Source organism: Mesoplodon densirostris, chromosome 12 (genome assembly GCF_025265405.1).
Source record: "Mesoplodon densirostris isolate mMesDen1 chromosome 12, mMesDen1 primary haplotype, whole genome shotgun sequence".
NCBI lineage: Eukaryota > Metazoa > Chordata > Mammalia > Artiodactyla > Ziphiidae > Mesoplodon > Mesoplodon densirostris.
The window spans coordinates 6,258,663-6,286,103 of record NC_082672.1 but is presented as its reverse complement, the minus strand read 5'-3'; the positions used below and the strand labels follow the sequence as shown (position 1 = coordinate 6,286,103).

The following is a 27,441-nucleotide window of genomic DNA, read 5'->3' as shown; positions in this document are numbered from 1 at the left end:
AAAAAACTCAGAAAACCACAGTAAAAAAAAATCCCACAACCCAAAGATAATAATTTTGAGGTATACTTCCCAATATTTTTACATATATAAATAGCACTTAAAGCTACATAGTGAGAGACCGGGAGCAGCCAGAGCGCAGGGCACGGAACCCTCAAGGCAGTGCCTGGCATATCAGACTCTGAACGTTGGAGCCGGGGCCTAGAGCCGTGTGGCTGACAGGGTCTTCATGCTCCTGTCAGGTGTCAGGCCTGTGCCTCTGAGGTGGGAGAGCTGACTTCAGGACACGGGTCCACGAGAGACCTCCTGGCTCCACATAATATCAAACAGAGAAAGCTCTCAGAGATCTCCATCTCAATGCAAAGACCCAGTTCCATTCAATGAACAACAAGCTACAGTGCAGGACAGCCTATGCCAAACAACTAGCAAGACAGGAACACAACCCCACCCATTACCAGGCAGGGTGCCTAAGATCACAATAAGGTCACAGACACCCCAAACACACTACCAGACATGGTCCTGCCCACCAGAAAGAGAAGATCCAGCCTCATCCACCAGAACACAGGCACTAGTCCCCTCCACCAGGAAGCCTACACAATCCACTGAACCAACCTTAGCCACTGGGGACAGACACCAAAAACAACAGGAACTATGAACCTGCAGCCTGCGAAAAGGAGACCACAAACACAGTAAGTTAAGCAAGATGACAAGACAGAGAAAAACACAGCAGATGAAGGAGCAAGGTAAAAACCCACCAGACCTAACAAATGAAGAGAAAATAGGCAATCTACCTGAAAAAGAATTCAGAGTAATGATAGTAAAGATGATCCAAAATCTGGGAAATAGAATGGAGAAATACAAGAAATATTTAACAAGGACCTAGAAGAACTAAAGAGCAAACAAACAATGATGAACAACAATATCAATTAAATTTAAAATTCTCTACAAGGAATCAATAGCAGAATAACTGAGGCAGAAGAATGGATAAGTGACCTGGAAGATAAAACAGTGGAAATAACTACCACAGAGCAGTAGAAAGAAAAAACAATGAAAACAATTGAGGTCAGTCTCAGAGACCTCTGGGATAATATTAAACACACCAACATTCAAATTATATGGGTCCCAGAAGAAGAAGAGAAAAAGAAAGGGACTGAAAAAATATTTGAAGAGATTATAGTTGAAAGCTTCCCTAATATGGGAAAGGAAAAAGTTAATCAAGTCCAGGAAGCATACAGAGTCCCATACAGGATAAATCCAAGAAGGAACATGCCAAGACACATAATAATCAAACTATCAAAAATTAAATACAAAGAAAAAATATTAAAAGCAGCAAGGGAAAAACAACAAATAACATACAAGGGACTCTCCATAAGGTTAACAGCTGATCTTTCAGCAGAAACTCTGCAAGCCATAAGTGAGTGGCAGGACATATTTAAAGTGATGAAAGGGAAAAAAAACCCTACAACCAAGATTACTCAACCCAGCAAGGATCTGATTCAGATTCAACAAAGAAATTAAAACCTTTACAGTCAAGCAAAAGCTGAGAGAATTCAGCAACACCAAACCAGCTCTACAACAAATGCGAAAGGAACTTCTCTAGGCAGGAAACACAAGAGAAGGAAAAGACCTACAATAACAAACCCAAAACAATTATGAAAATGGTCATAGGAACATACATATCGATAACTACCTTAAATGTAAATGGATTAAATGCTCCAACCAAAAGACATAGACTGGCTGAATGGATACAAAAACAAGACCTGTATATATGCTGTCTACAAGAGATGCACTTCAGATCTAGGGACACATACAGACTGAAAGTGAGGGGATGGAAAAAGATATTCCATGCAAGGGAAATCAAAAGAAAGATGGAGTAGCAATTCTCATATCAGACAAAATAGACTTTAAAATAAAGACTACTACAAGAGACAAAGAAGGACACTACATAATGATCAAGGGATCAATCCAAGAAGAAGATATAACAATTGTAAACATTTATGCACCCAGCATAGGAGCACCTCAATACATAAGGCAAATGCTAACAGCCATAAAAGGGGAAATCAACAGTAACACAATCATAGTATGAGACTTAAAAACCCCACTTTCACCAATGGATAGATCATGCAAAATGAAGTTTATAGTAATACAATCCTACCTCAAGAAACAAGAAACATCTCAAATAAATAACCTAACCTTACACCTAAAGCAATTAAAGAAAGAAGAACAAAAACCCCACAAAGTTAGCAGAAGGAAAGAAATCATAAAGATCAGATCAGAAATAAATGAAAAAGAAATGAAGAAACCAATACCACAGATCAATAAAACTAAAAGCTGATTCTTTGAGAAGATAAACAAAATTGATAAACCATTAGCCAGACGCATGAAGAAAAAAAGGGAGAAGACTCAGATCAATAGAATTAGAAATGAAAAAGGAGAAGTAACAACTGACACTGCAGAAATACAAAGGATCATAAGAGATTACTATAAGCAACTATATGCCAATAAATGGACAACCTGGAAGAAATGGACACATTCTTAGAAAAGCACAACCTTCCAAGACTGAACCAGGAAGAAATAGAAAATATAAACAGATGAATCATAAGCACTGAAATTGAAACTGTGATTAAAAATCTTCCAACAAACAAAAGCCCAGGACCAAGTGGCTACACAGGCAAATTCTATCAAACATTTAGAGAAGAGCTAATACCTATCCTTCTCAAACTCCTCCAACATACAGCAGAGGGAGGAACACTCCCAAACTCATTCTACGAGGCCACCATCACCCTGATATAAAAATCAGACAAAGAAAGAAAACTACAAACCAATATCACTGATGAACATAGATGAAAAAATCCTCAACAAAATACTAGCAAACAGAATCCAATAGCACATTAAAAGGATCATACACCATGAGCAAGTGGGGTTTATCCCAGGAATGCAAGGATACTTCAATATATGCAAATCAATCAATGTGATAAACCATATAACAAATTGAGGGAGAAAAACCATATGATCATCTCAATGGATGTAAAAAAACTTTCAACAAAATTCAACACCCATTTACGATAAAAGCCCTCCAGAAAGTAGGTATAGAAGAAACATCTCAACATAATAAAGGACATATATAACAAACCCACAGCCAACATTGTTCTCAATGGTGAAAAACTGAAACCATTTCCTCTAAAATCAGGAACAAGAAACAGATGCCTACTCTCACCACTATTATTCAACATAGTTTTGGAAGTTTTAGCCACAGCAATCAGAGAAGAAAAAGAAATAAAAGGAATCCAAATTGAAAAAGAAGAAGTAAAGCTGCCACTTTTGCAGATGACATGATACTATACATAGAGAATCCTAAAGATGCTACCAGAAGACGACTAGAGCTAATCAATGAATCTGGTAAAGTAGCAGGATACAAAATTAATCCCCAGAAATTTCTTGCATTCCTATACACTAATGATGAAAAATCTGAAAGAGAAATTAAGGAAACACTCCCACTTACCACTGCAACAAAAAGAATAAAATACCTAGGAATAAACCTACCTAAGGAGACAAAAGACATGTATGCAGAAAACTGCAAGACACTGATGAAAGAAATTAAAGATTATACTAACAGATGAAGAGATATACCATGTTCTTGGATTGGAAGAATCAACATTGTGAAAATGACTATACTTCCCAAAGCAATCTACAGATTCAATGCAATCCCTATCAAACGACCAGTGGCATTTTTCACAGAACTAGAACAAAAAATTTCCCAATTTGTATGGAAACAGAAAGGACCCCGAATAGCCAAAGCAATCTTGAGAAACAAAAACGGAGCTGGACAAATCAGGCTCCCTGACTTCAGTTATACTACAAAGCTACAGTATTCAAGACAGTATGGTACCGGCACAAAAACAGAAATACAGATCAATGCAACAGGATAGAAAGCCCAGAGATCAACCCATGCACATATGGTCACCTTATCTTTGACAAAGGAGGCAAGAATATACAATGCAGAAAAGACAGCCTCCTCAATAACTGGTGCTGGGAAAACTGGACAGCTACATGTAAAATAATGAAATTAAAACACTCCCTAACACCATACACAAAAATAAACTCAAAATGGATTAAAGACCTAAATGTAAGGCTAGACACTATCAAACTCTTAGAGGAAAACATAGGCAGAACACTCTATGACATAAATCACAGCAAGATCCTTTTTGACCCACCTCCTAGAGAAATGGAAATAAAAACAAAAATAAACACATGGGACCTAATGAAACTTAAAAGCTTTTGCACAGCAAAGGAAAGCATAAACAAGATGAAAAGACAACCCTCAGAATGGGAGAAAATATTTGCAAATGAAGCAATTGACCAAGGATTAATCTCCAAAATATACAAGCAGCTCATGCAGCTCAATATCAAAAAAACAAACAACTCAATCCAAAAATGGGCAGAAGACCTAAAGAGACAGTTCTCCAAAGATGATATACAGATTGCCAACAAACACAAGAAAGGATGCTCAACATCACTAATCATTAGAGAAATGCAAATCAAAACTACAATGAGGTATCACCTCACACCAGTCAGAATGGCCATCATCAAAAAATCTACAAACAATATATGCTAGACAGGGTGTGGAGGAAAGGGAACCATCTTGCACTGCTGGTGGGAATGTAAAGTGATACAGCCACTATGGAGAACAGTATGGAGGTTCCTTAAAAAACTAAAACTAGAACTACCATACAACCCAGCAATCCCACTACTGGGCATATACTCTGAATAAACCATAATTCAAAAAGAGTCATGTACCACAATGTTCATTGCAGCTCTGTTTACACTAGCCAGGACATGGAAGCAACCTAAGTGTCCAGCAACAGATGAATGGATAAAGAAGATGTGGCACATATATACAATACTACTCAGCCACAGAAAGAAACAAAATTGAGTTATTTGTAGTGAGGTGGATGGACCTAGAGTCTGTCATACAGAGTGAAGTAACTCAGAAAGAGAAGAACAAATACTGTATGCTAACACATATATATGGAATCCAAAAAAGAAAAAAAAATGATCTGAAGAACCTAGGGGCAGGACAGGAATAAAGATACAGACGTAGAGAATGCACTTGAGGACACAGGGACGGGGAAGGGTAAGCTGGGATGAAGTGAGAGAGTGGCATGGAGTTATATATACTACCAAATGTAAAATAGATAGCTAGTGAGAAGCAGCCGCATAGCACAGGGACATCAGCTCTGTGCTTTGTGACCACCTAAAGGGGTGGGATAGGGAGGGTGGGAGGGAGACGCAAAAGGGAGGAGATATGAGGATATATGTATATGTATAGCTGATTCACTTTATTATAAAGCAGAAACTAGCGGCTTCCCTGGTGGCGCAGTGGTTAAGAATCCGCCTGCCAATGCAGGGGACACGGGTTCCAGCCCTGGTCCGGGAAGATCCCACATGCTGCAGAGCATTTAAGCCCATGTGCCACAATTACTGAGCCTGCGCTCTAGACCCTGCATGCTAAACTACTGAAGCCCGTTCGCCGCAACTAGAGAAAGCCCACGCGCAGTAACACAGACCCAACACCGCCAAAAATAAATAAATAAATAAAGCAGAAACTAACACACCATTGTAAAACAATTATACTCCAATAAAGATGTTAAAAAAAAGCTATCTAGTTCTCATTTATGCTAAGAAAGTTCTTATATTAATTTTAAAAACCTTTCTTAACTATTAAAGAATTCACACATATTTATCAATCTTAGGTCATTAATGTTAATTATCATGTTGTCAACATTTGTTGAGGACAAAAAAAGAAAATCATGTCACCCCAGAAACCAGACCTCAAATGGCATTTCCACCCTTCTCTGACTAACTTTACCTACATAACTTGCATTCTACTGGGCATAATATGATTAAATTGAGTACAAGAGCCAGAAGAGATGTTTAATAAATTTATACATGAATAATTGTGACAACCATAACTGGACTCAACAGAGAAGTTCCTTAGATGTTAAACCCCAAATACAAATAATTCTAGAGCTTCCCCTCACCGCCCCACCCCCCCAAAAAAGAGTTATAAAACGTGCTGCAGTACTAAACAGTACCCAGTTGCCAGGGTATAAAGGCGAGGATACAGACCCCGTGTGAAACTCTAGCAACATAAACTATGAATAGCATAATTTGATGACTTTCTTGAAATCAAGCTGATGGGGAAAAAGATTCAATACATTTGATAAGAAAATGTGCATGTAGTGAGAAACGTACAAACACACATACATACATACACACAGAGGCAATAAAAAAAGAAGAAAACTCTAGAGAGGACCATAATAAAGGAAGAAATTCCCTTACCTACCACTGACTGGGCATGTCACCAGTTCCTCAATGAACAATACTAGGAAGCAAATATCAGACCTCCACTATATATCACTTTCTGTTTATATCATATAACTATGTCCAAACTGACTGCACAGCAAAACACACACAATTCCCATCCAACAGTATGAATTCAGCCATCTTCATTTAAAAACATCTTTAGATATTGTCACACATATATCCAGACTTAGTGGATGCCAACCGACTTGTGCAGTCTACATCTGCTTGTGATCAGCATCCCGGATAAACAGCAACTCAGATAATGCTGCCCCAGTTGTGCTTAAATCTGTACCTCTCACTCCCTGAGGAGTCACCAGGGAGCTGGAAAGGACTTCAAGCCATAGTTCACAGGTAGAGAGAAAACCTAGAGCATGAATTATTATTCTTAAGTCTTTATTTCTCCAGACAAGTAAGCCTAAATCCTGCCCTATCCTCAAGCGAGTTCAAGCTTCCTCAGTCCCCAAAACTCTGGCTCAAGGGAAAAAATGTAATCAGGACCAGATTCCCCTCAAAACAAAATGCATTTGCTGGGCCTACGAGTAGTTTTACTGCAGACAACTCCCTGTTAAGAGAATGTCTATGGGAGGAGCCATGGTGGTCCTGGTTTGTTTAGTCACACAATTCCAGTCATGACCCTCAGGAACACTTGTATAACCAACCAAGCCTTGTGGAAATCCCAGAGGCAAGCAAGGAAAGAGCTCACCTCTTTAATTAGTCAGAAAGCAACTGCTTCTGTGAGCTAAGGAATGAAACATTAAAAGTCCAGCTTCTGACAAAAGCAAAGAGTGTGGGGAAGAAGAAAATGAGGGAAGGAAAAAGGGAGAGTACAGGTAGATGCTAAAACCAAAGGTTCACCTCCGAAGCACACACATTACAAACCTCAGTCCCATTTCTCCATGTTAATACTGAGTGAATTTCAGGTGTCTAATTCCTGTCTTTCCACGTTCTGGAAAATGGATCTACTCTGAATAAGCTTAAAAATGACGATGTAATTGCAAAGGGATTCATCTCGGGTAATATTATTTATTCATTGAAAGTTCAAGAAACATTTAATAGTAGGAATAACTGGTGCATTCATCAATTACATGGATAAATAATGAACATGTTTCAATTGGAACACAAGTATTAGTTCCCTAATCACCATTTTCCCCCTAATTTGATAGGGGTGGGGGTTTAAGGGATGGGGAAGGTTGCTATGTGCTGTACACAGAGATTCTTCTCTCTTCTGATGTTAAGCACTCTAAAATTATCCTTTATGGGGAATCCTATTCAAGTCTTACAGTAAGAGTCAACTGGGGAAATCATTAAGAAGCCATCAACACTCTTAAAAATACAAATGTCCTAAGATGGTCTCAATACATGACCAAGCATATAAGTAAATAAGCCAGGAAGGTGAGCTGCAACATAAATCTCTTTCTTTAATATTAAAAAATTTAAGAAAGAAACCATTCAGATTACTACAAAGAAGCATTTAAAATGAGCTCATTAAATGCAAATTAAAACAGAAACACTATATAAGCACTGGGCCACAATTAAAGGCTGAAGAAACAGCAGGTAAAAAACAATTTCCACTGATCAAGAAACTAAAAGCTAACAGAATAAAGTATTCTGCATTGAAACTGCTTTCATGAATATGAAACATTACCAAGTAAGAAGAACTTTTTTTTCTGAATTTTTCAAAGAAGCTTTGGAGGTAGAAATGGATTTGCATATCTTAATACAAAGTACTTTCATTGTATCATTTTCAAGCAATGAAGACATGAGGTTTCAAAAAAACGTAGACTTCAAAAAAAATCCTTAGAAATAGTTCCAAAGTTGAAAAGGGCATAGAGTCATCATTCTAGAACCTTTGGACCCAAAGAAGAACTGTACATAATTACATGAAATCTATGCAAAAACTTAGAACTTCTTTTGTGACACAATTGTACCTCATCATAAACAGCTTTCAGAGCCTACCTTGGGTACTTAGATGCAGGGTCACTTCTCGTCTAAAATTATTGAAATGGCAGAGCAAGTAGCAGTAGACAGTATATTTAACTAAAATATAAATTCTGAGACTTTAAAATTCACTGCATACAAGCTTTAAAACAAATATGCAGACTTGTGGGCAAACAGTACAGTTAGACTGTACATTCATGACGGCGGGGTGTTTTTTTTCTGTTTTTTTTTTTTTTTTTTTTTTTTTTTTTAACTCATGTATCCCTGGCACCTGGAGCAGTACCGGGCACACAGTAGATACTTAATTATTGAATCCACTTTCATGAAAATAAAGCATTATAAAATGAGAAGTGAAGGTTGTGAAGGTTTTTTCTTCATAAGATTCATTTAAAAATTAAAATATACTGTTTTTCATCTATCAGAAAGACAAAAATAAAAAAAAATTATGGTACACAGAGGGAACGTGGATACTCTTATAAACACTGTTGGAGCGGGGTAGGGCCATTAAGGACAGTTGTGCACCTTGTGCACTGTTCGAAGGCAATAAGTCTTTGGAGAGAGAGGGGAAACCCAGTAGGTGCTTTGCTGTTGAATGCTGGGTCAGTTCTGGGAAGGATGTCTTTTTGTAATTTTTCAGCTCAGGGGAGTAGGACAGCTCTTTGCTACCTTGTTATGGCAGACAGAAATGTAAAACAGGGTAATTTATTTTAAACAATTTGGAAATCCCTAGCAAAATTCAAAGTCTACAAACCCTTTAGCTAGAAAATCCACTTAGAAACTGTAATAATATTTTTACTTTACATATAGGCTTACATATGCAAATAAAATGATATGGACACAAACCTTCCTGATGACAGCAACTGTCTGTAAACCTACTGTATGCTCATTTATTGGAGAGTACCTGCATAAGTTATGTACATCCACTAAGTACTAGACAGGAATTACTGTAGGGTGGATCTGTACATGCAGATTTGTAAGTCTTCTAAGAGATGTTAAGTTAAACAAGATACAGAAGAGATTATGTTCTAATTATTTTTTAAATCACTCAAAAATCATTTTTAAGACATTGAGTTTGAATTTCAAATTTGGCAACATGGTTATATATATATATATCCCTACACTTTAACATCTGATACTACTTAAATACCTAAATCCAGTTCTATACAACATACATATAGAGTATACCACAAATATTACTATTAAAATTCAATTTTAAACACACAAAAATGGTAATTTTAAAAAAGGGTGAAATATAATTTTAAGAGGTACCAAAAATTACATTTTTCTAAGTTGAATTCTCTTAAGTTTTTATTATGCTTTATATTATCTTAACGTCCTCTCCATATTTCTCAAAACATCATAATTTTTCACCCACTTAAATTATATTTCTATAGCTGTCTGAGTCAGGGCATTTAACATATTAATCATAATCTAACTGGAAAATGTAAGTACTTTTGAAACTGTCTCTGTGCCAAGAAAGAATCCTGAATTTTGAGAAAGCAACAAAAGGTAATTTTATTGGTAGTGAGGCAACAGTCAATCCCCCTTACTCCTATTCTACCAAGAAATGCAATTTTTGTTTTTCCTTAAAAATGAGCTGAGATTTAAGTAAAGTAGAAGAGTACTATTAGCATTAAAGAATGTGTAGCAATTAAAGACAGCATAGGCACAAAAGGTGCAAGTTCTGAGCAGCACACGTCTTTAACAAAAATAAAATAATCCCCATATATATATTAATGTATATTTTAATCTCCAGTATATCACTGGATATAGACTATAAATAAGGCCTTTCCTGGCTCCAAAGTTTAGTCAGAAACGGGAAACATCACTCCAAGACTTTCCTTCAATTGCTCCCACATCACTTACCTTTGGCATTATTCAACTCAACCAACTCCAAAATTGGCAATTAAGATTTTTATTAAAATGTACCCATTGACCGAATTAGGCAATGCAAGTAGTTGACTAGCTGTATAATTTATTGTACATTGTCCACATGGTTTTAACAAGTAAGGTACTTTTCTTGGGAGGGAGCATGGATTTATTTATGTTGTAATACACTTATTTGCACTGTGTCAAACAATAGCTGGAGTATGAGAAAGAACACTTTTAAAAATCCACCTTACATTCTCCACATCACTACCAGTTATTAATAAATGTCTAATCATCAAATCTAAAGATAATATGCTTCCTTCCTGTGTCCTTAAATCCCAAACTAAACTGCGTAAATATAGTTCATTCTAACAAAGTTATCTGTATAATCGTCTGTTAGATAACAATTTAGAATTAAGTGGTGATTTTTAGATCTTAAATTCTTGCCTGTATATAGCTTCACCAACAATCATACCATGCTACAAAGGTAAGAAAAATTGGACAACATCCTTAGGTTTTATCATTGTTGCAAACACAGTGTCATTTAGCTGGCATGATTCTCCTACTGACGGATAAAACGTTTTACACTTTAACATTCGTTTAATAAATAAAAGATGTAAGTTTATCAGTGCATACAAACTTATATATTTTTAAAAATCACCTTCTATCTTCTTGGACAGACGACATCTGACTTCAGATGTACTTGCGTTTCGTTAAGTGGTGCCCATTCAAGAATAATCCCCAAATAAACTCACCAAACCAATACATAATCTACAGGAAATCTGTCATAATAAACTCCCCAAACATCAATGTTTTGTAATCACACTGTGCGTTTCCATTGATTTTCAGAGATAACCCTTAAAATAACTTTTGGCTTAACAATCCTGGAAGACAGGAACTTTTCTAATCTTATGTATTACAGGGTTTATAAGCAACTCTAACAGCCACTTCCAAAGCTTTATTCACATAAATGCACCTAGGGCCTTCTGTGTATTAAAAAAACTGTTTTTTTGGTTTGTTTTTCTGTTTTGTTTTTTTGTAAAATGAATCGTTACTTCACTATGCGAAAGTTTTGATCCTTGTTATCACTGACTCAATTATTCTTTCATCTCAGACCTCTAGGGAGAGATTTAGAAGACAAAACCCAAGGGAGCAAGAAGTTTAAATCCATCTGCGGGAATTTGTTTTGACCTCAACCATCGTCCCTAGGCACCGTCCATTAGAGCTTAGGGCTTCGCGAGCGTTTCCCTGAAAGAGTTCTCCCGAGAGTGGGTCCCTATCTGTCCTAAGAGGGAAGACAGCCTCCTAAGCGCCCTGAGGGACGGAAACCGGGCGGAAGGCGGGGCCTTCCCACGGCCCCTCGACGTCCGGCGGGCGGTGCGCTCCCTGACAGACCGCGGGACGTAGCCTTCGCCTCTGGCAGCGCCGAGGCGCACGCCAGGGTCCCTCGCGAAGTTGGCTCCAGGGGGAAGCCCGTCAAACGAGGGCCGGGTAGGGGCTTAGGACACACACACACTTATTCAACAGGGCCACGGCGGGCACCGGGGAGCCGGCGGCGCGGGCTGAGGACGGCGCGGACACCGACACACTGTCACGGGCAGCGGACACGGGCGGCACCCCGGCGTCCCTGTCAGCCGAGGCCCGGCGCGGCGCAACAGCTTGGCGCGGGGCGGCGCAGAGAGGCTGTACCTATCAGCTACCCACGTACCTATCATGGCCACTGAGCAGTTGGAGGCTGCCGGGCGAGCAACGGCCTACACCCACGCCGGCGCCCGCCTGCGCCTCACACGAGCGGCACTCCCGGGTTAAACCGTCCAGACAGCCTCTCCCCAGCGCCCTCCCGTGGGGCATGCGCAACGGGGGCTTAGCCCGAGGCCTTCTGGGAGTCGTAGTTTTAACGCGTAGTCTCTCCTCAGGTCGGTCGCTTCCGCCCGCGGCCCGCCGCCCGCAGCTCGCCGCCCGGGGCCCGCCGCCCTTCTGGCCTGAGGCTAGGAAACGTCCGTCACCGGGAGGCAGGGTCATTCGGCCGCAGTGTTGACGTGTCGCTTAGCAACCGGGAGGGTTACCTTTGGAAGCTTGTTGCAGCTCTAGCCTCGGTCCTGCCCTCTTCCCGCCTCTCCCCTCCCCTCAACTCCCTTCACAAGGGAGCTGCCAAACATCTGGATCAACTTGGGCACTACGAGGGCGTGAAATTCTACCAGTAACGCGCCTTTTTACATTTTTTCCCGACCTCCTTCTCACATCCGTAAAACTCACTGATTCTTTTACTACACGTTTTATGAGAACAAGACATTTTCTAGGAAGATGATGGCAGAAAAAGAGACCCTGAGCTTAAACAAATGCCCAGACAAGATGCCGAAGAGGACCAAGCTGCCGCTCCCGGTGCACCAGCCTCACTCCCTGGTTTCTGAGGGCTTCACAGTCAAAGCCATGATGAAAAACTCAGTCGTAAGTGATCTTCCTGAATTGAATATACTCGCTCCGAATCAGGGGACACCAGGTTGTAGAGGATGGCTGGCCCTAGGATGGATTCTGAGCCCATATCTAGGGTGGTCTTTGCCAAAAATGGCAGTTACTCGGCCAGTAACAGACGGTGCCCAACAGAGTGTGGAGGTCCAGGCTAGGCTGCTAGAAGGGATCTCGGGCAGCTGATGTACTGTGCCCGTTTCTAAGCACCTTCCTAATAACTCACGGTTTCTAGACCACCTAAATTTACTCTTAAGCTATTTACACAAAGAAGAAAGATCCCCTTTACTTATTGATTCCTAAACTGTCTCACCCAGCAAAAGGCCTTATAGAAGGAGAGTTCTTAGAAATCATAAACTCTCTTGCAAAATTTAACATGTGCTGATGTACAGCTGGGAACATAAACTCATTAATTAACAGTAAGAAATTTCATCAATCAACCTAGAAATTTTTAGAATATCCTAGCATTTCTTCTAACAACACTCTCACAAAATGGCATATTAGAGTACTAAAAGGCAACTTAATAAGAAGTCTATTTCCAGATAGATCTTTTAAACTATTAATTTTAAACAATCCAAGCTTCTGTTCAAGTATCTCTGCCTATTAATACAATTCATATTTCATTTCTACTGTTTTGTGTTAGTAAAAATCAATTATTCTCAATACGATTAGGAGGAAAAGTTTTAAACTGCACACAAATGGTTTGGGTACGTGCATGATAGTTTTAAAAAAAAAACTTTTAATTTGGTATGCTACACCAGGTTTTACTACTGAGTAAGCACCTGTCTGGGAATGAGATATTCAATAATAAATGCAGCTTTCAAATTTGTGTAATTTACACTCTGGGAGAATCTGACTTACTGTAGAGCAACTCATTATGTTAAATGAAGAGCATTGCTTTCCAGTGTCACATTATTTGTTTTACGTAAATGTTGCAAACCTAATACCTTATTCCTAAACCACATACTTAAAATACATGAATGAAACAGATCACCTTTAGACTCTGAGGCCAGATCCCCATGTTGCTACACAAAATGAAATTCTGGTTATCAGAATGTGTGTCAGTTGGATTGCAATAGTTAAAATTCTTAGAAATAGACTAAAACTTTCTGCTTGTTGTAACTGCAGTCCTTTTGAATGTATTTCATGTGAATAGGTGGTCATGGGAGTCAATATGACTAATTTATCAGCAACACAGAATACCATAACATTCAAGCTAATTATTTCTTTTTTTCTTCTAAACAGTATATATGATTATAATTTTAGTGATTTTTTTCAATATTATATTTCTTCAAAGACATGTACAACATTGGTCAGATTCTTTTTTTTTTCTAAACCGATATTTATAATCACGTTTTCTTTTTAAAAAACATAGCTTTTCACCTAAAGTCATAATTCTGGAAAATCAAGTATTTCAGTATTGACAAATGTAACAAATAGCTTACAAGACTCAAACAAAAAAATTGATTATGAAGCAGCCTTCATTATAAAACAGCTTATTTGAAATAAATTATCTTTTTGTTTCCATATACTTAAGGAAAATCCCTTAGTGTAATATTTACATCTCCTTTGGGATCCTCAAAAGAGGATGAGTCATTCTTTCACTTCATTTACTGGAAATCATAATTGTTAGATGCAAACATTATTCATCCATCCATTCATTCATTCAATCAACAATAGTTTTTTTGTTTGATTGTTTTTTGTTTGTTTTTTTTAAATCTGAGAACTTGCTCAGCATAGTTCTGGGGATTTGGGATCAGCAAAACAAAGTGTCAGTCCTTAAAACTCCAAAGAAAACCACCACTAACAACAATGGTCAAGTCTTGATAAAAGAGAGAGACTGTTTATACAAACTAACTTCAGTGGTACAGGAAATAAAACCCTTCCTTTCCATATCCAATATTAACATTACAACATTTCTGCCCTCGACAGTGTAGACCTTTCAGCACTACATGGTCAAAACACCCCTCTTTCCTAAGGTTTATTTCTATTCAGAAAATAACATGCCAATCTCCAGCTTTTCTTTTCTTTTTTTTTATAGCATCTTTATTGTAGTATAATTGCTTTACAATGGTGTGTTAGTTTCTGCTTTATTAACAAAGTGAATCAGTTATACATATACATATGTTCCCGTATCTCTTCCCTCTTACGTCTCCCTCCCTCCCACCCTCCCTATCCCACCCCTCTAGGTGGTCACAAAGCACCGAGCTGATCTCCCTGTGCTATGCGGCTGCTTCTCACATGTATATATGTCCATGCCACTCTCTCACTTCGACCCAGCTTACCCTTACCCCTCCCCGTGTCCTCAAGTCCATTCTCTACATCTGTGTCTTTATTCCTGTCCCACCCCCAGGTTCTTCAGAACCATTTTTGTTTTTTTTAAGATTCCATATATATGCGTTAGCATACGGTATTTGTTTTTCTCTTTCTGACTTACTTCACTCTGTATGACAGTCTCTATATCCATCCACCTGACTACAAATAACTCAATTTTGTTTCTTTTTATGGCTGAGTAATATTCCATTGTATATATGTGCCACATCTTCTTTATCCATTCATATGTTGATGGTCACTTAGGTTGCTTCCATGTCCTGGCTAGTGTAAATAGAGCTGCAATGAACATTGTGGTACATGACTCTTTCTGAATTATGGTTTTCTCAGGGTATATGCCCAGTAGTGGGATTGTCCAGCTTTTCTTAATTGCAACTCCTTGTTCCAAAAGCCAACCCTCAAACCACTTTTCTAGTGTCAGGGCTTGCCATCAGTTCCTCTTTCCAACACTCGCTAATTAAATAAGTCACCATTGCAGTGCACTTCCCCAAAAGACTTGTAGAACTATATCCTAAGGAGGTATATGGAGACTCCCAATGTTTCACTGAGGGTACTTTAGTAATATAAGTATGTATATAGACAGATATGATCAGGTGGGCTGTGCAAGCCAAAATCCTTAAACAGTCATAATCTATGTATGTGAATGCAAAATTGTTTACAAAATAATGATAAATGTAAGTAGCTAGTTTTTTTTTTTTAAATCCCGATGTCAAGTGTTCTTCAACTGTAAGTAGTTCCTTTACTTTACTTCTGTGAAATTGTGGTTGCATTCTGTATAGAAACAAGCAATGACAAAAGTCCTGCAATCAGAGAATAATAATCAAATTCATATTATCATAATGTTTGACTCAAAAGAATGATAGGAGATGCAGAATTTGAAGATTTCCTAGTTTATTTTCCCTTTAAAGGCCTTGTTTGTGGTCTGATAGAACCTATAACCAGAAACCAGTAACCCGGTGTTGTATTGGCTTCTTCTCAACAGATGGTAGTTTCTTTCTGTGCTAACCTACCTTATCATAAAGCAAGTTAGGATATGGGCCTGAGGTTATGATGAATGAGATGCTGACTTCAACTGAAGCTTTATACTACATCTTTCCTTTCCAGTAGACTACAGATGTTTTATGCTCAAAGTTGATGGGAATGGGAGAAATAATTCTTTAATATTACTTTACTTATATAGAAACTTTTGTGCTTACTAATTCGTTCAACACATAAGAGAAATGGTCAGTATTTATAAATTATATATTAAGATATTGATTTGGCTGCTGTAACAGTGACAAAATAACAATAGTTTTAACTAAGATGGAAGTTCTCTCAGAGTCCAAGTTTGTAGGCAATTCATGGAGACTGGGCACTACTTCCCCATGAGATAGGTCCAGGGACTTAGGAGCCTTGTATATTCTTGTTTTGCATCCTGCAGGATGATGCGCAGAGTCCAGGTGAGCTCACCATCACCAGGGTCAAATCCCTACTCTCAGGATGGAGGAAATAAGAAACAGAGTGCTTCCTTTTATGAGCATGACCCAGACACAGCACTCCACTTTCATTCACATCCCTCTGGTCAGAGTTTAGTCATAGGCCTATATTTTCCCTTTTTGCAAAAGCCTATGAAAGACTGACCCTTGCAGCAACTCTAGGCCCCCATACCTGTTCCTTCAGGAAAAGGGCTAAGAGTTATATAGTTCCAAAAGGGCATAATCTCCAACACCTACTTCTTGCAAGAGGAGAGAAAAATGAGTAAGGAGCAACCTGCAAGAAAATGTAGGAAGAAATGGAGAGCAAGCAGCATGTTCCAGAAGCTGCACTCATCACTTTTGCTCAAATCTGTTGCCAAACCTAGGGTTATGGCAACAACCACTTACAGGAGAGGCTGGGAAATGTAGTGTCTGACAGGTAGCTCTGTGTCCAGCTAAAACTTGAGGCATTTCATTACTGTAACAAAAGAAAGAACAGAAATTTGGGGTTTATTTGAAGTGTCCACCGTGAGAGTTAAATATTGCTAGAAAAGAAAAGAAGAGGGACAAGTAAAATAATTACAAATAAATGCACATCTATGGTAAGGCTTACAAATACCTACTTAGGACAGTGGAAGTGCTAATGACGAAGGGACCAAGTGACAATAACCTCATTGAGACCCTCATTACCTTTTGCCTAGGTTTTGGCAGTATCATCTAAACTGGTCTCTAGACTCCATTCACCAATCAGTTGATTGCCTCAATCAACTATCAGTACTATTACACTTATTCTTCCAGTACAAAGTTCTCTTATTATTGCTGAAAGCTTTTGGAGATTACTGGTTCTTATAGCAAGAAATCATGGTACCTCCACAAGACCAGCGAGGCCTTCTGTGATCTAACCCTATTCTATGGATTTAATTTCATCTCCCACTATTCTCATTTGCTTCCACCAAATTAAACTGTAACTCTTCATTGCTTTGATTTTGCTTGTGTTGTTCCCTTTGCTTCAATGCCCTTCTCCCTACATATCTGCAAACACAAATCCCTTCAGTCATTAGGTAACAAATGATCACTGACTGTGCCATACACTCTTTTAGGTGCTGGAAATCTAGCGTAAGGAAGAGGCTAAATGCATGCCATCAAGGAGCTTATATTTTTGCAGCCAGCTGAAAGGCCAACTGCTTCAAGATGACTCCCCTAATTCTCTTTCTCAACCAAGATGGAAACTTATTTTTGTTCATTTTTTTCTACCACGTATTAGAGTTATGTCTACCCATGTTTTACCTCCTCAAGTAAATTCCCTGTGAGGGCAGAATCTGTGTCCAAGTCATTTTTTCATCCTAACCACACCTAACAATGCACTCAATAAATATTTGATGAATGAAGGAAAATAATTCTACACTTTTCTGTTATCGTTTTCCTCCTGTTGTTATAACTGTTATCTGTCTTAGTTTGTTTGTTTTTTTTTAAACCACCCTCCTCCAATTGAGGAGCCCAGAAGTTCCCTTGAAAACTCAGCCAGATGATGACATTGCTCACTTCAGATCCTCAGGTGGCTCATCTTAGTGTAAAGCTGAAGTTTTTAAGCTCCTATAAGGCACTATGTAATCTAGCTGCCATTTCTTCTTTATATGTATAACTTAGTACTTCTCCCCTCCTTCGTTCTGTTCCATCCGCAATAGTTTCCTTGCAGTTTCTTGAATATACCAGTTACACAGCTGCCTCAGTACCTCTGCCCTTCCCATTCCCTCTGCCTGAAATATATTTCCCCCTACATATCACCATCTCTTGATCCTTCAAAGATTTGTTCAAAAAACTAACTTTTTAGTGAGGCCTCTCCGACTATTTAAAAGGTCAACCCCTTAATAACCCCCTCCATCCCTGTTTCAGCACACCCATCTTCTTTCCCTTTATTGTATTTTTCCATAGACACTGATCACTCTCTAATATTAATCTAGTTTATCCTATGTCTTCTTCCACTACAGAATAAGCTCCTTGAGGGCAGGGAATTATTACTGTTTCACTCACTGCTGCATCTCCAGCTCTAGAAAAGTTCCTGGCACATAGTAGGAGCTATTATTTTTTGTCAAATGAATTAATGAATGACCATGTTTTATACTATAATTAGAGATCATCTTCAAATTAGCAACTTCAAGGAAATGCTAATGGTGTTAAATAAGTATAAAATATAGGAATGAGAATAATTTACAAATGTTTTATGCCATTTTTAATTAGCTTCTTATTAAAGTTATACATGCCCATTGTAAAATGTTTGAGTGGCTTGGCTTAGTAAAGCTCTCTCCTATTTAATATTACGGGGAAAATTTTAACCTTTTTTTTCGCTAGTCCTCTTATAATTTCAATGTTTTATTTTAAAGCTTTACTTCATCTTAATTCATTTTGGTTTAAGAAGTGAGACATAAATTTTATTATATTTTTTCCAAATTGGTCAGAAGTTGTTACATTACCTTTCACATATAGGCAAACTGGATTATAAAAAAAATCTGCCTATTTAACTTGAATGCTCTGCCAGTGCTATATGTATATTAATGATAGTGGCTTTGTGTATGCTTTAATACGTGATAGGGCTCATCATCTCTATTCCATTTCTCTTTCTAAGCAATCCTATGAGGAGTCAGGGCAGACTTTTTTTTTTCCATTTAGCATATAAATCTCAGACAATTGAATTTTTTGTTGTGGGTCACCTATTAAATGGCAGAGCAAAGAATGTACGCTGTATTACTAGATTTTTCTAACTGAGAACAATCCTCTCTTGATCACTTCTTTTAGACTTTGGTAGATGCATAACATGCAATTGGAAAATGTACACATATCACTTGATAAATACTAAACCAAACACACTGGTGTAGCCAGAACCCAGATCAAGAAACCTTACCAACACCACAGAACCCCTTCAGGACCTTTCCAGTCACTGCCCATATACACCCCAAGCTAACCTTATCCCAACTTCTGTCAACAGATTTCTGCTTATATTTATGGAATCATAGAGTATGTAGTTGTTTTATGTCTGACTTCTGGGATCACCATTGTGAAATTCACCCACATTACTGCATATGGTCATAGAGCCTTAATACTCATTTCTTTCTACTATTTTCACGTGGGAATATAACATAATTTATGGATCCATTCCTGTGTTGATGAGTATTTATGCGACTTCTAGGTTAAGACTTACAAATAGTGCGACTAGGAAAATTCTAATATTTTTTTTAAACTGAGGTATAGTTGATGTACAATATTATATAAGTTTCAGATGTACAACATAGTGATTCACAATTTTTAAAGATTATACTTCATTTATAGTTATCATAAAATATTGGCTAAATACCCTGTGCCAATGTCCATTCCCTGTGCCAAGGACTATGTCCTTGTAGTTTATTTAGTTTATACATAGTAGCTTGTGCCTCTTAATCCCCTACCCCCACTTTGCTCGTTCTCCCCTTCCCTCTCCCCACTGGTAGCAACTAATTTGTTCTCTATATCTGTGAGTCAGTTTCTTTTTTGTTATATTCACTAGTTTGTTTTATTTCTTAGATTCCATGTATAACAGACAATATTCCATGTGATAACAGGCAGTGTATTGCTTTCTCTGTCTGAATTATTTCACTAAGCATAATACCCTCCTGGTCCATCCATGTTGTTGCAAGTGGCAAAATTTCATTCTTTTTTATGGCTGAGTAGTAGTCTATTGTATATATGTACCACATCTTTTTTATCCATCCGTCTGTTGATGGACACTTAGTTTGCTTCCATATCTCGGCAATTGTAAATAATGCTGCTATGAACATTGGGATACATGTATCTTTTGGGATTAGTGTTGTCATTTTCTTCCAGTATATACCCAGGGTGTAATTGCTGGATCATATGGTAGTTCTATTTTCAGTTTTTTGGTGAACCTCTGTACCGTTTTCCACAGTGGCTGCACCAATTTACATTCTCACCAACAGCATACAAAGGTTCCTTTTCTCCACATCCTCGCCAGCATTTGTTATTTACGGTCTTTCTGACGATAACCATTCTGACATGTGTGAGGTGATATCTCGTTGTTTTGATTTGCATTTCTCTGATGATTAACAATGTTGAGCATCTTTTCATGTGCCTGTTGGCCATTTGTATGTATGTCTTCTTCAGAAAAATGTCTATTCAGTTCTTTTGCCCATTTTTTAAATTGGGTAAATTTGCTCAAAAAAAAAAATAATGCTAAATCTATGTCAAACAGCATACTGCCTGTATTTTCTTCTAGGAGTTTTATGGTTTCTGGTCTTACGTTTAGGTCTTTAAACCATTTAAAATTTATTTTTGTATGTAGTGCAAGAAAATGTTCTAATTTTATTTTTTTACATGTAACTGTCCAGTTTTCCCAGCACCACTTATTGAAGAGACTGTCTTTTCTCCATTGTGTATCTTGCCTTCTTTGTGATAGATTAATCTACCATAAGTGCATGGGTTTACTTCTGGGCTCTCTATTCTTTTCCATGTACCTGTGTGTCTGTTTTTGTCTGTTTGTTCGTTTGTTTGTTTTTGCCAGTATCATACTGTTTTGATTACTGTAGCTTTGTAGTATAGTCTGAAGTCAGAGAGCATAATACCTCCAGCTCTGTTCTTCTTTCTAGTACCTTTTTTTGGACAACATGTGTAAGAATGTCCAGGTTGCTGGGTGCTAGGGTTTGCATATGTTTGCTTTAGTAACTATATAAAAACCATTTTCAAAATTGATTTTTCAAATTTAGACTCCTGCCAGCTCTGAATAAGAGTACCATTTGCTCTATAATATCATCGATAACTACTATTTTCTTTATTTTGCATTTTAGGTATTCTAGTGGGTGTATAATGTTATCTCATTGTGGATTTAATATTCATTTTTATTCTGACTAATGGAGTTTAAGACTTTTTAATTTATTTATTGGCCATTTGGTTATCTTTTGTGAAGTGCCTTTCTAGACTTTTGCCTCCTTTTCTCTTGGCTTGATTGGGTGTATTTATTTGTAATGATTCTTACTCTTCATATTTTATTCTAAATGATATAAAGCAATTGTCAAATACATGTATTGCAAGTATAGTTTCCCTGTCAGTGAGTTTCCTTTTCATTCTCTTAATGGTGACTTTCATCCTCCTCTTTTTAAAATATACATTTGTGGGGAAAAAAATGATCATAAACATTTTCTTATGTATTTATTTATAATGTTTTCCTCAACCAATTTCAGTAGTTTCACAATAAGATACATATACATTGAGACAAAAGACTTTGAGAATAAATTAGAATGATCAGAAGTAAAATAGAACAAACAACAGTGACACAATGAAATAAAATGTAATTAAAGTAGGAAGCTTGAGCTTAAGAAAAGGAGAATCAATTTTTTCATTCATAAGCGTCAGTATATTTATTGATTGATGTTCACATTTCATTCTGAGCTTCTTGGCATCAGAAGGGGCCAAAAGGGGAATATTATACATTTCTCATTATCATAAAAGAAGTAGCCTGCCAATCCCTATAGGGAATTCAAGCTTTCTCTACACTGAGTTCTCAGAGAAATTGATCCTGTAGCATTTTAAATACATGCATCACACCATATCTATATTTTTATTTCTTATTTGAAATACACTAGCCAATTTCATCCACAAAAGACTTCAGTAAGGGCCAGGTAGGTGGTGTTAAAATCTATCTTGAGGAACTGGATTTTCCATGAGATTAAATTCACATTGTATATGTTTGTAGGCTTTTGATGGTCCAATTTGATCCAAGAACAGAATTCATAGTGCCTACAGGCGAGTGTAGACTTTGTTTTAACTGTGGTTGTTCTCAGTTCATTTTATGACAGTAGCGAGATGGCTTCTGTTTTTATAAGGTGTCAGAGAGGAAGTGTGTGATGTTATGAGACCACAGCTCCGAATGGCCTGAAAGAGGCTAGAAAGACTTCTCAAAGGGAATCTTGTGTGGTGAAATATAAAAGATGAGGGGGACTGAGGGGAAGAGTTAGGGGCAGTAGGAAAAGGCTCAGAGACAAGACAGACCAGGCTTCCTGCTCACTCAGTTTTCAATCTTTATTTTATGCTTTCTTTGCCCAAAAGAATTATGTCATAAATTCTATTCATTATATATATGTTTAAAATTCTTTAAATTGTATATATTTTATAGAATATATAAATAAAGTATATATGTACTTTATGAAAAATGTATACATAATACACATTTATATAGCTTGCATATTTAGCTTGTATTGTGTATAATTATAATACCTTACATGAAATTGTACAGATTCCTTCTAACTTGCTAATATTTTACATGTCCTTACAAACTCCTCTTGTGCATTTAAAAAACCTCATAAAATTCTATTCTCTGAATGTGCCATAATTTCTTTCGTAATTCGCTCAGGTTGCTTTCAGTTTTTTGCTATTATACATAATGACAAAGTTAATATTTTTATACAATTTTTCTTTATTTTAAAATATCTCTTTGAAGTATAATTTCTGAAGTAGAATTACTGAATCAGAGTTCTTCAGAATCTGAAGACTCTGATGAAGGTTTGATCTATACCACTCCCTGCAATGCTTGACTCTGCCTGTTCTACTCTCTCCTTGTGGCCTGAGGCAAAGGCCTGAGGTTTCTAAGTACCCCAGCCCTGCCGGCTATCCACCTTCCCCACCTGCAGCATGTTGAGGGGATCAATATCTCAGCACCTCTGAAACCCATTCATAATACATATTATAAATGGATTTGAAACATCTAAGGCTGTGGTTCACAGACTGCAAATTGTAATCACCTGGGTAGCTAAAAATACTGATTTCTAGGTCCATCCTCTAAGATTCTGATTTAATTGTTCTAATTGTGTCTGTAGTTGATTTAATTAGTGTTTAATAGAGGTTCAGACATAGTATACTAAACATATACTATGTTTAGGGACATAGTATTATGCTATTCAATTTTTCCAAAGACGTTTATTTATTAAGCAGTGTTCTATTCCTTGCTGATTTGTGTTATTCTTTTATTGTATTATAATTATACATAATAATCAGAGATACTTCAGAGGAAGTTTTAACCAGTGTAACACAGTTTAAACTATCATAACTCGGTAATATGTTTAGAAACTGGTGAAGCTAATCTCTCCTGTTAATTCATATCCATAATGTTGATTTTTAATTTTAACATTTTACCAGTTTAGTATTCCAGATGATCTTTTAATAATATACAAAACTGAAACATCCCTTTGAAACTGCAAGGATCATATAAATCACTTGGAAAAAAATTATCATGTTTTAATAGTCTTCACTTGTAGTAATATATTTTATCACTTCATGTTTATAGGTGTATGTTTTCCTAAGAATATTTATATTTATTTTATATCCAGCCTCTTTTAATCTAATAACATTCCCATTTAATCTCATGTTTTATTTTAATCATGTTTTTCTACATTTTGAACAATGTAAGTATACACATAAGTGTGGAAAATAGGCATGTATTCATCTAGATTTTATAAAGAATAATGTTTTGTTATAATAATGTCATATTCTTTTAAATAAACTTCTAGTCTTATAGAAAAATAAATAGATCCTTGCTAAAGGATCCTCATTCCTTCTCCATCCCTCCATCCTTCCATCCCTAGAGATAACCAAGATCCTAAAGTTTGTGTATATCACTTCCAAATATAAGTGGTTCATATGTATATGCTATGCATCCATACGTTTTGTAACTCTCTATGTGTGTGTGTGTGTGTATAATTAAAATCTGGGCATTGTTCTTGCCTTTCCACCTGAGCTATTCTGTGCATATTTCTGTAATGCCTTTGAGCTCATATTCAATTCATAAACAGGGGAATAATGTCTGTATAAGTAGGAGGTTCATATGTAATCTTCCCCAAGTTTTTAATATTTTGTGCCAAGTAAGAGCAGCTAATTGAAAAGTATTCTAACAGCTAAATGCAGCATGATGACAGAGTGTACAAAGTAATACGAAGTAATGCCCAAAGTACCAACTTCTCCTGGTTCTGTTTGTGTTCTTGCTCTTAGAAGTATTGATACTTAGTATGAAGCAAGCTCCATCTTTGTACATCCTTACAGCACCTCCTATCATCATTTTCTTTAAAGGTACAGCACTATATTTACTCCAGGATTTCATTTTCAAAGGTTAGAAATTTAATAATTTTAACTATGCTAGTACATTTTTATCAGAATGATTAATATGTGCTCTGGTTATAAAGTTGCAGAGATTTTTATGAGCTTCTTAAACATTATTTTTCCCATAATTTTTCCCCATACACCTGATCATTTCTAGTAAGCCACTCTGCAGATCAGTTTGTTTTTCAGGAATATTTGTCCTGTTATAGCAGAAACACTTGTAGGAAATTTGTTTACCTGCTATATCATATTCCATCACATGAACAAGCCGGTTTGTTTATTCATTCTCTTACTGAGGGACTGTTAGGTTTGTACATTGCAGCATCACATCATCCTTGGATAGGACTCCCTGTGCCATATGCCAAAGTTCACCATCTGTGGAATTGTTGGTAGGGAGGTATAGCTCCAACTTCAACTTTAATAGAGTTTGTCAAATTGCTTTCCAAAGTTTTATATTTATACATACATAGTCATATGTATGTATATAACTATATATATAGTTACCAACAGCTGTTTCCCAAATCCTAGTCATTTGGTGATATCAGACTAAAAATGATGCCAATCTGAAGGACATGAAATGTTATCTTGTTTTAATTTTGTATTTCCCTGATAACTAGTGATATATTTTCTTTTCATAGTTAATCATATGGGCTCTTTCCTCTGTGGTGTGCCTATTTCTAGTCTTTGCTCGTCTTTCCTGTTGGGTTGTCTGTCCTTTTCTTATTGATATAAGAAAGTTCTTTATATACTCTGGATAGGTACATATTCTGGATATGGACCCAACATACTGTCTCCTAGCCTGTGACTTGTCATTGTACTTTTTTTTTTTGCATTTTCTTTGATGAACAGAAATTATAGATTTAATTTTAAATATTTTTGTTTATCAGATTCTCCCATTATGGTTTGTATATTTTGTGCCTAGTTTCAGAAATATTTTTTGATCCTGATATATTGTTTTCTTGCACATGTTTTATTCTTGTAATGTTTACATATAGATTATTATTTAGTCACTAATTCATTTTTTGAGATGAGAGGTAAGGCTTTAATTTGATCTGTTCCATATGGAGAGCCACCCATCTAGTACCATTTATAAATAGTAAATGGCAACTCTCTAGTCTGTCCTATTAGTCTATTTATCTATCACTAAGCCAGCATCACATGGTCTTAATTTTTGTAGCTTCGTAAATCTTGATATTTAGTAAGGCAAGTTCTCCAAATTTGTTTCCATCCTCTTTGACATTCTTGGTCTCTTACCATCTATAAGAATTTTAGAATAAGTTGTCAAATTTTATGAAAATCATTTTTGAGATTTTGATTAAATTATATTGGATGTACAGAATAATTTGGACAATAGTAATCTATTATTAATTTGCTAAGAGTTTTTGAAAAAATTGTGAGTAGTATTGAGTTTTATCGAAGATACTTTCTGCATGTATTGAGATGATCATAAGGTGTTTCTCCTTCAGTCTGTTAATGTTAACATCATCAGGCATTCTAATATTAAATCATTCTTACGTTCTTGTACATTATTTAATCATGAGATGTTTAGCTTAAAAACAAGTATAAATTATTGGTATCTCTTTCATTTATCAGGGAGCTAAATCCTTCCCAGCAAGCTACAACAAGCCCCTTATATTTATTTATCCAAAATTAGGTATTAACGCCATGGTAGTGTCTTAGCTCAGTCTGCCATAACAAATACCACAGACTGGGGTGCTTAAGCAACAGAAATTTGCTTCTCACAGTTCTGTAGGATGGGAAGGCTAAACTCAAGGTGCTGGCCAATTCAGTTCTTGGTGAGAGCTACCTTCCCTGCTTGCATATGGTCCAACTTCTCATTGTGTTCTCACATGTCCTTTCCTCTGTGCATGCAAGCACTCATACTCTTTTTATAAAGCTGCTAATCCCATCCTAAAGGACCCACCCTCATGACCTAATCTAACCCTAATTACCTCTCAAAGGCCTCATCTCCAAACACCATCATCTTGGGGGTTAGGGCTTCAACATATGAATTTTGAGGTACACAGACTTTCAGTCTATAACAGATGGGGAGATGGGATTGCTAAGTTTTACTCATCCTTTGGGGCAAGAGGAGGAACCTACCTTCCTAGAGTTCTTTGCTGCTAGAACAAAATGATGTTTCTATAAACTAAAACTGTCCCTTGGGAAGAAAATTAACACTATGTATACTATGCTTTCATTCTTCAAAAATAATTTATTGGATTTCAACATGTTTTCCTTTTAAATAGTGTGTTTTTGAGAAATTATTTTCATTATAAAAATGAAAATTTATGTAGGGTTTTAAGAAAATTCCTAAAAGAGAAAAAAAAATAAATATCAAACCCCTTTTACTAGAGTTAATCACTCTTGAATTATTCCCAAAAAGCATCACTACATGCTTTTGAGTAAAATTGTAATCATCATATCATACAGACATTGTTAATATATTTAAAATTTTACTATCTGCCGTTATATCCTCGTTGCTAATTTATGCCTTTTTTTCTTCATTAGGTTTACTTATGGTTTGTTTTGCTCTTTTTTTTTTCTCTCTTCATACACTGTCTTCTGAATTTATATACTAATTCTTCTGGTTTTGACAACAGATTTTTTATTTCTACTCTTGCATTCTCTTTCTCTTGATGACCCTTATAAAAAATTTTACTGAGTTTTTTATTGGAATATGTATTTCATGGCTTTCTTTTAAAACACCTTTATTTGGAGAATGCCCTGGTGGTCCAGTTGTTAGGACTCAGAACTTCCATTGCTGGGGCCTGGGGTTTGATTCCTGGTCAGGGAACTAAGATCCCAGAAGCCAAATAAATAAATAAAATGCCTTTACTTTTAATAGATATTATTGGTCTTGCTATTAAAAAAAACGTAATTTTAT

At 36.7% G+C, this 27,441-nt stretch overlaps 2 protein-coding genes across 5 annotated transcripts in view; one reads left to right on the top strand and one right to left on the bottom strand.

Annotated features, from left to right (window-relative positions):
* The window catches only part of PRKN (parkin RBR E3 ubiquitin protein ligase), a 1,298,589-nt gene extending 1,286,596 nt beyond the window's left edge, over positions 1-11,993 (bottom strand). For all 4 annotated transcript variants that reach the window (XM_060114943.1, XM_060114946.1, XM_060114945.1 and 1 more), the window contains exon 1: positions 11,879-11,993. In XM_060114943.1, the coding sequence (XP_059970926.1) occupies positions 11,879-11,885 (7 nt within the window). In that variant the 5' untranslated portion in view covers positions 11,886-11,993. The remainder of the gene's footprint in view (positions 1-11,878) is intronic.
* Positions 11,922-27,441, top strand: part of PACRG (parkin coregulated) — a 532,036-nt gene continuing 516,516 nt past the window's right edge. Inside the window, exon 1 of the mRNA XM_060114947.1 lies at positions 11,922-12,618. Within this exon, the coding sequence (XP_059970930.1) occupies positions 12,475-12,618 (144 nt within the window). The 5' untranslated portion in view covers positions 11,922-12,474. The remainder of the gene's footprint in view (positions 12,619-27,441) is intronic.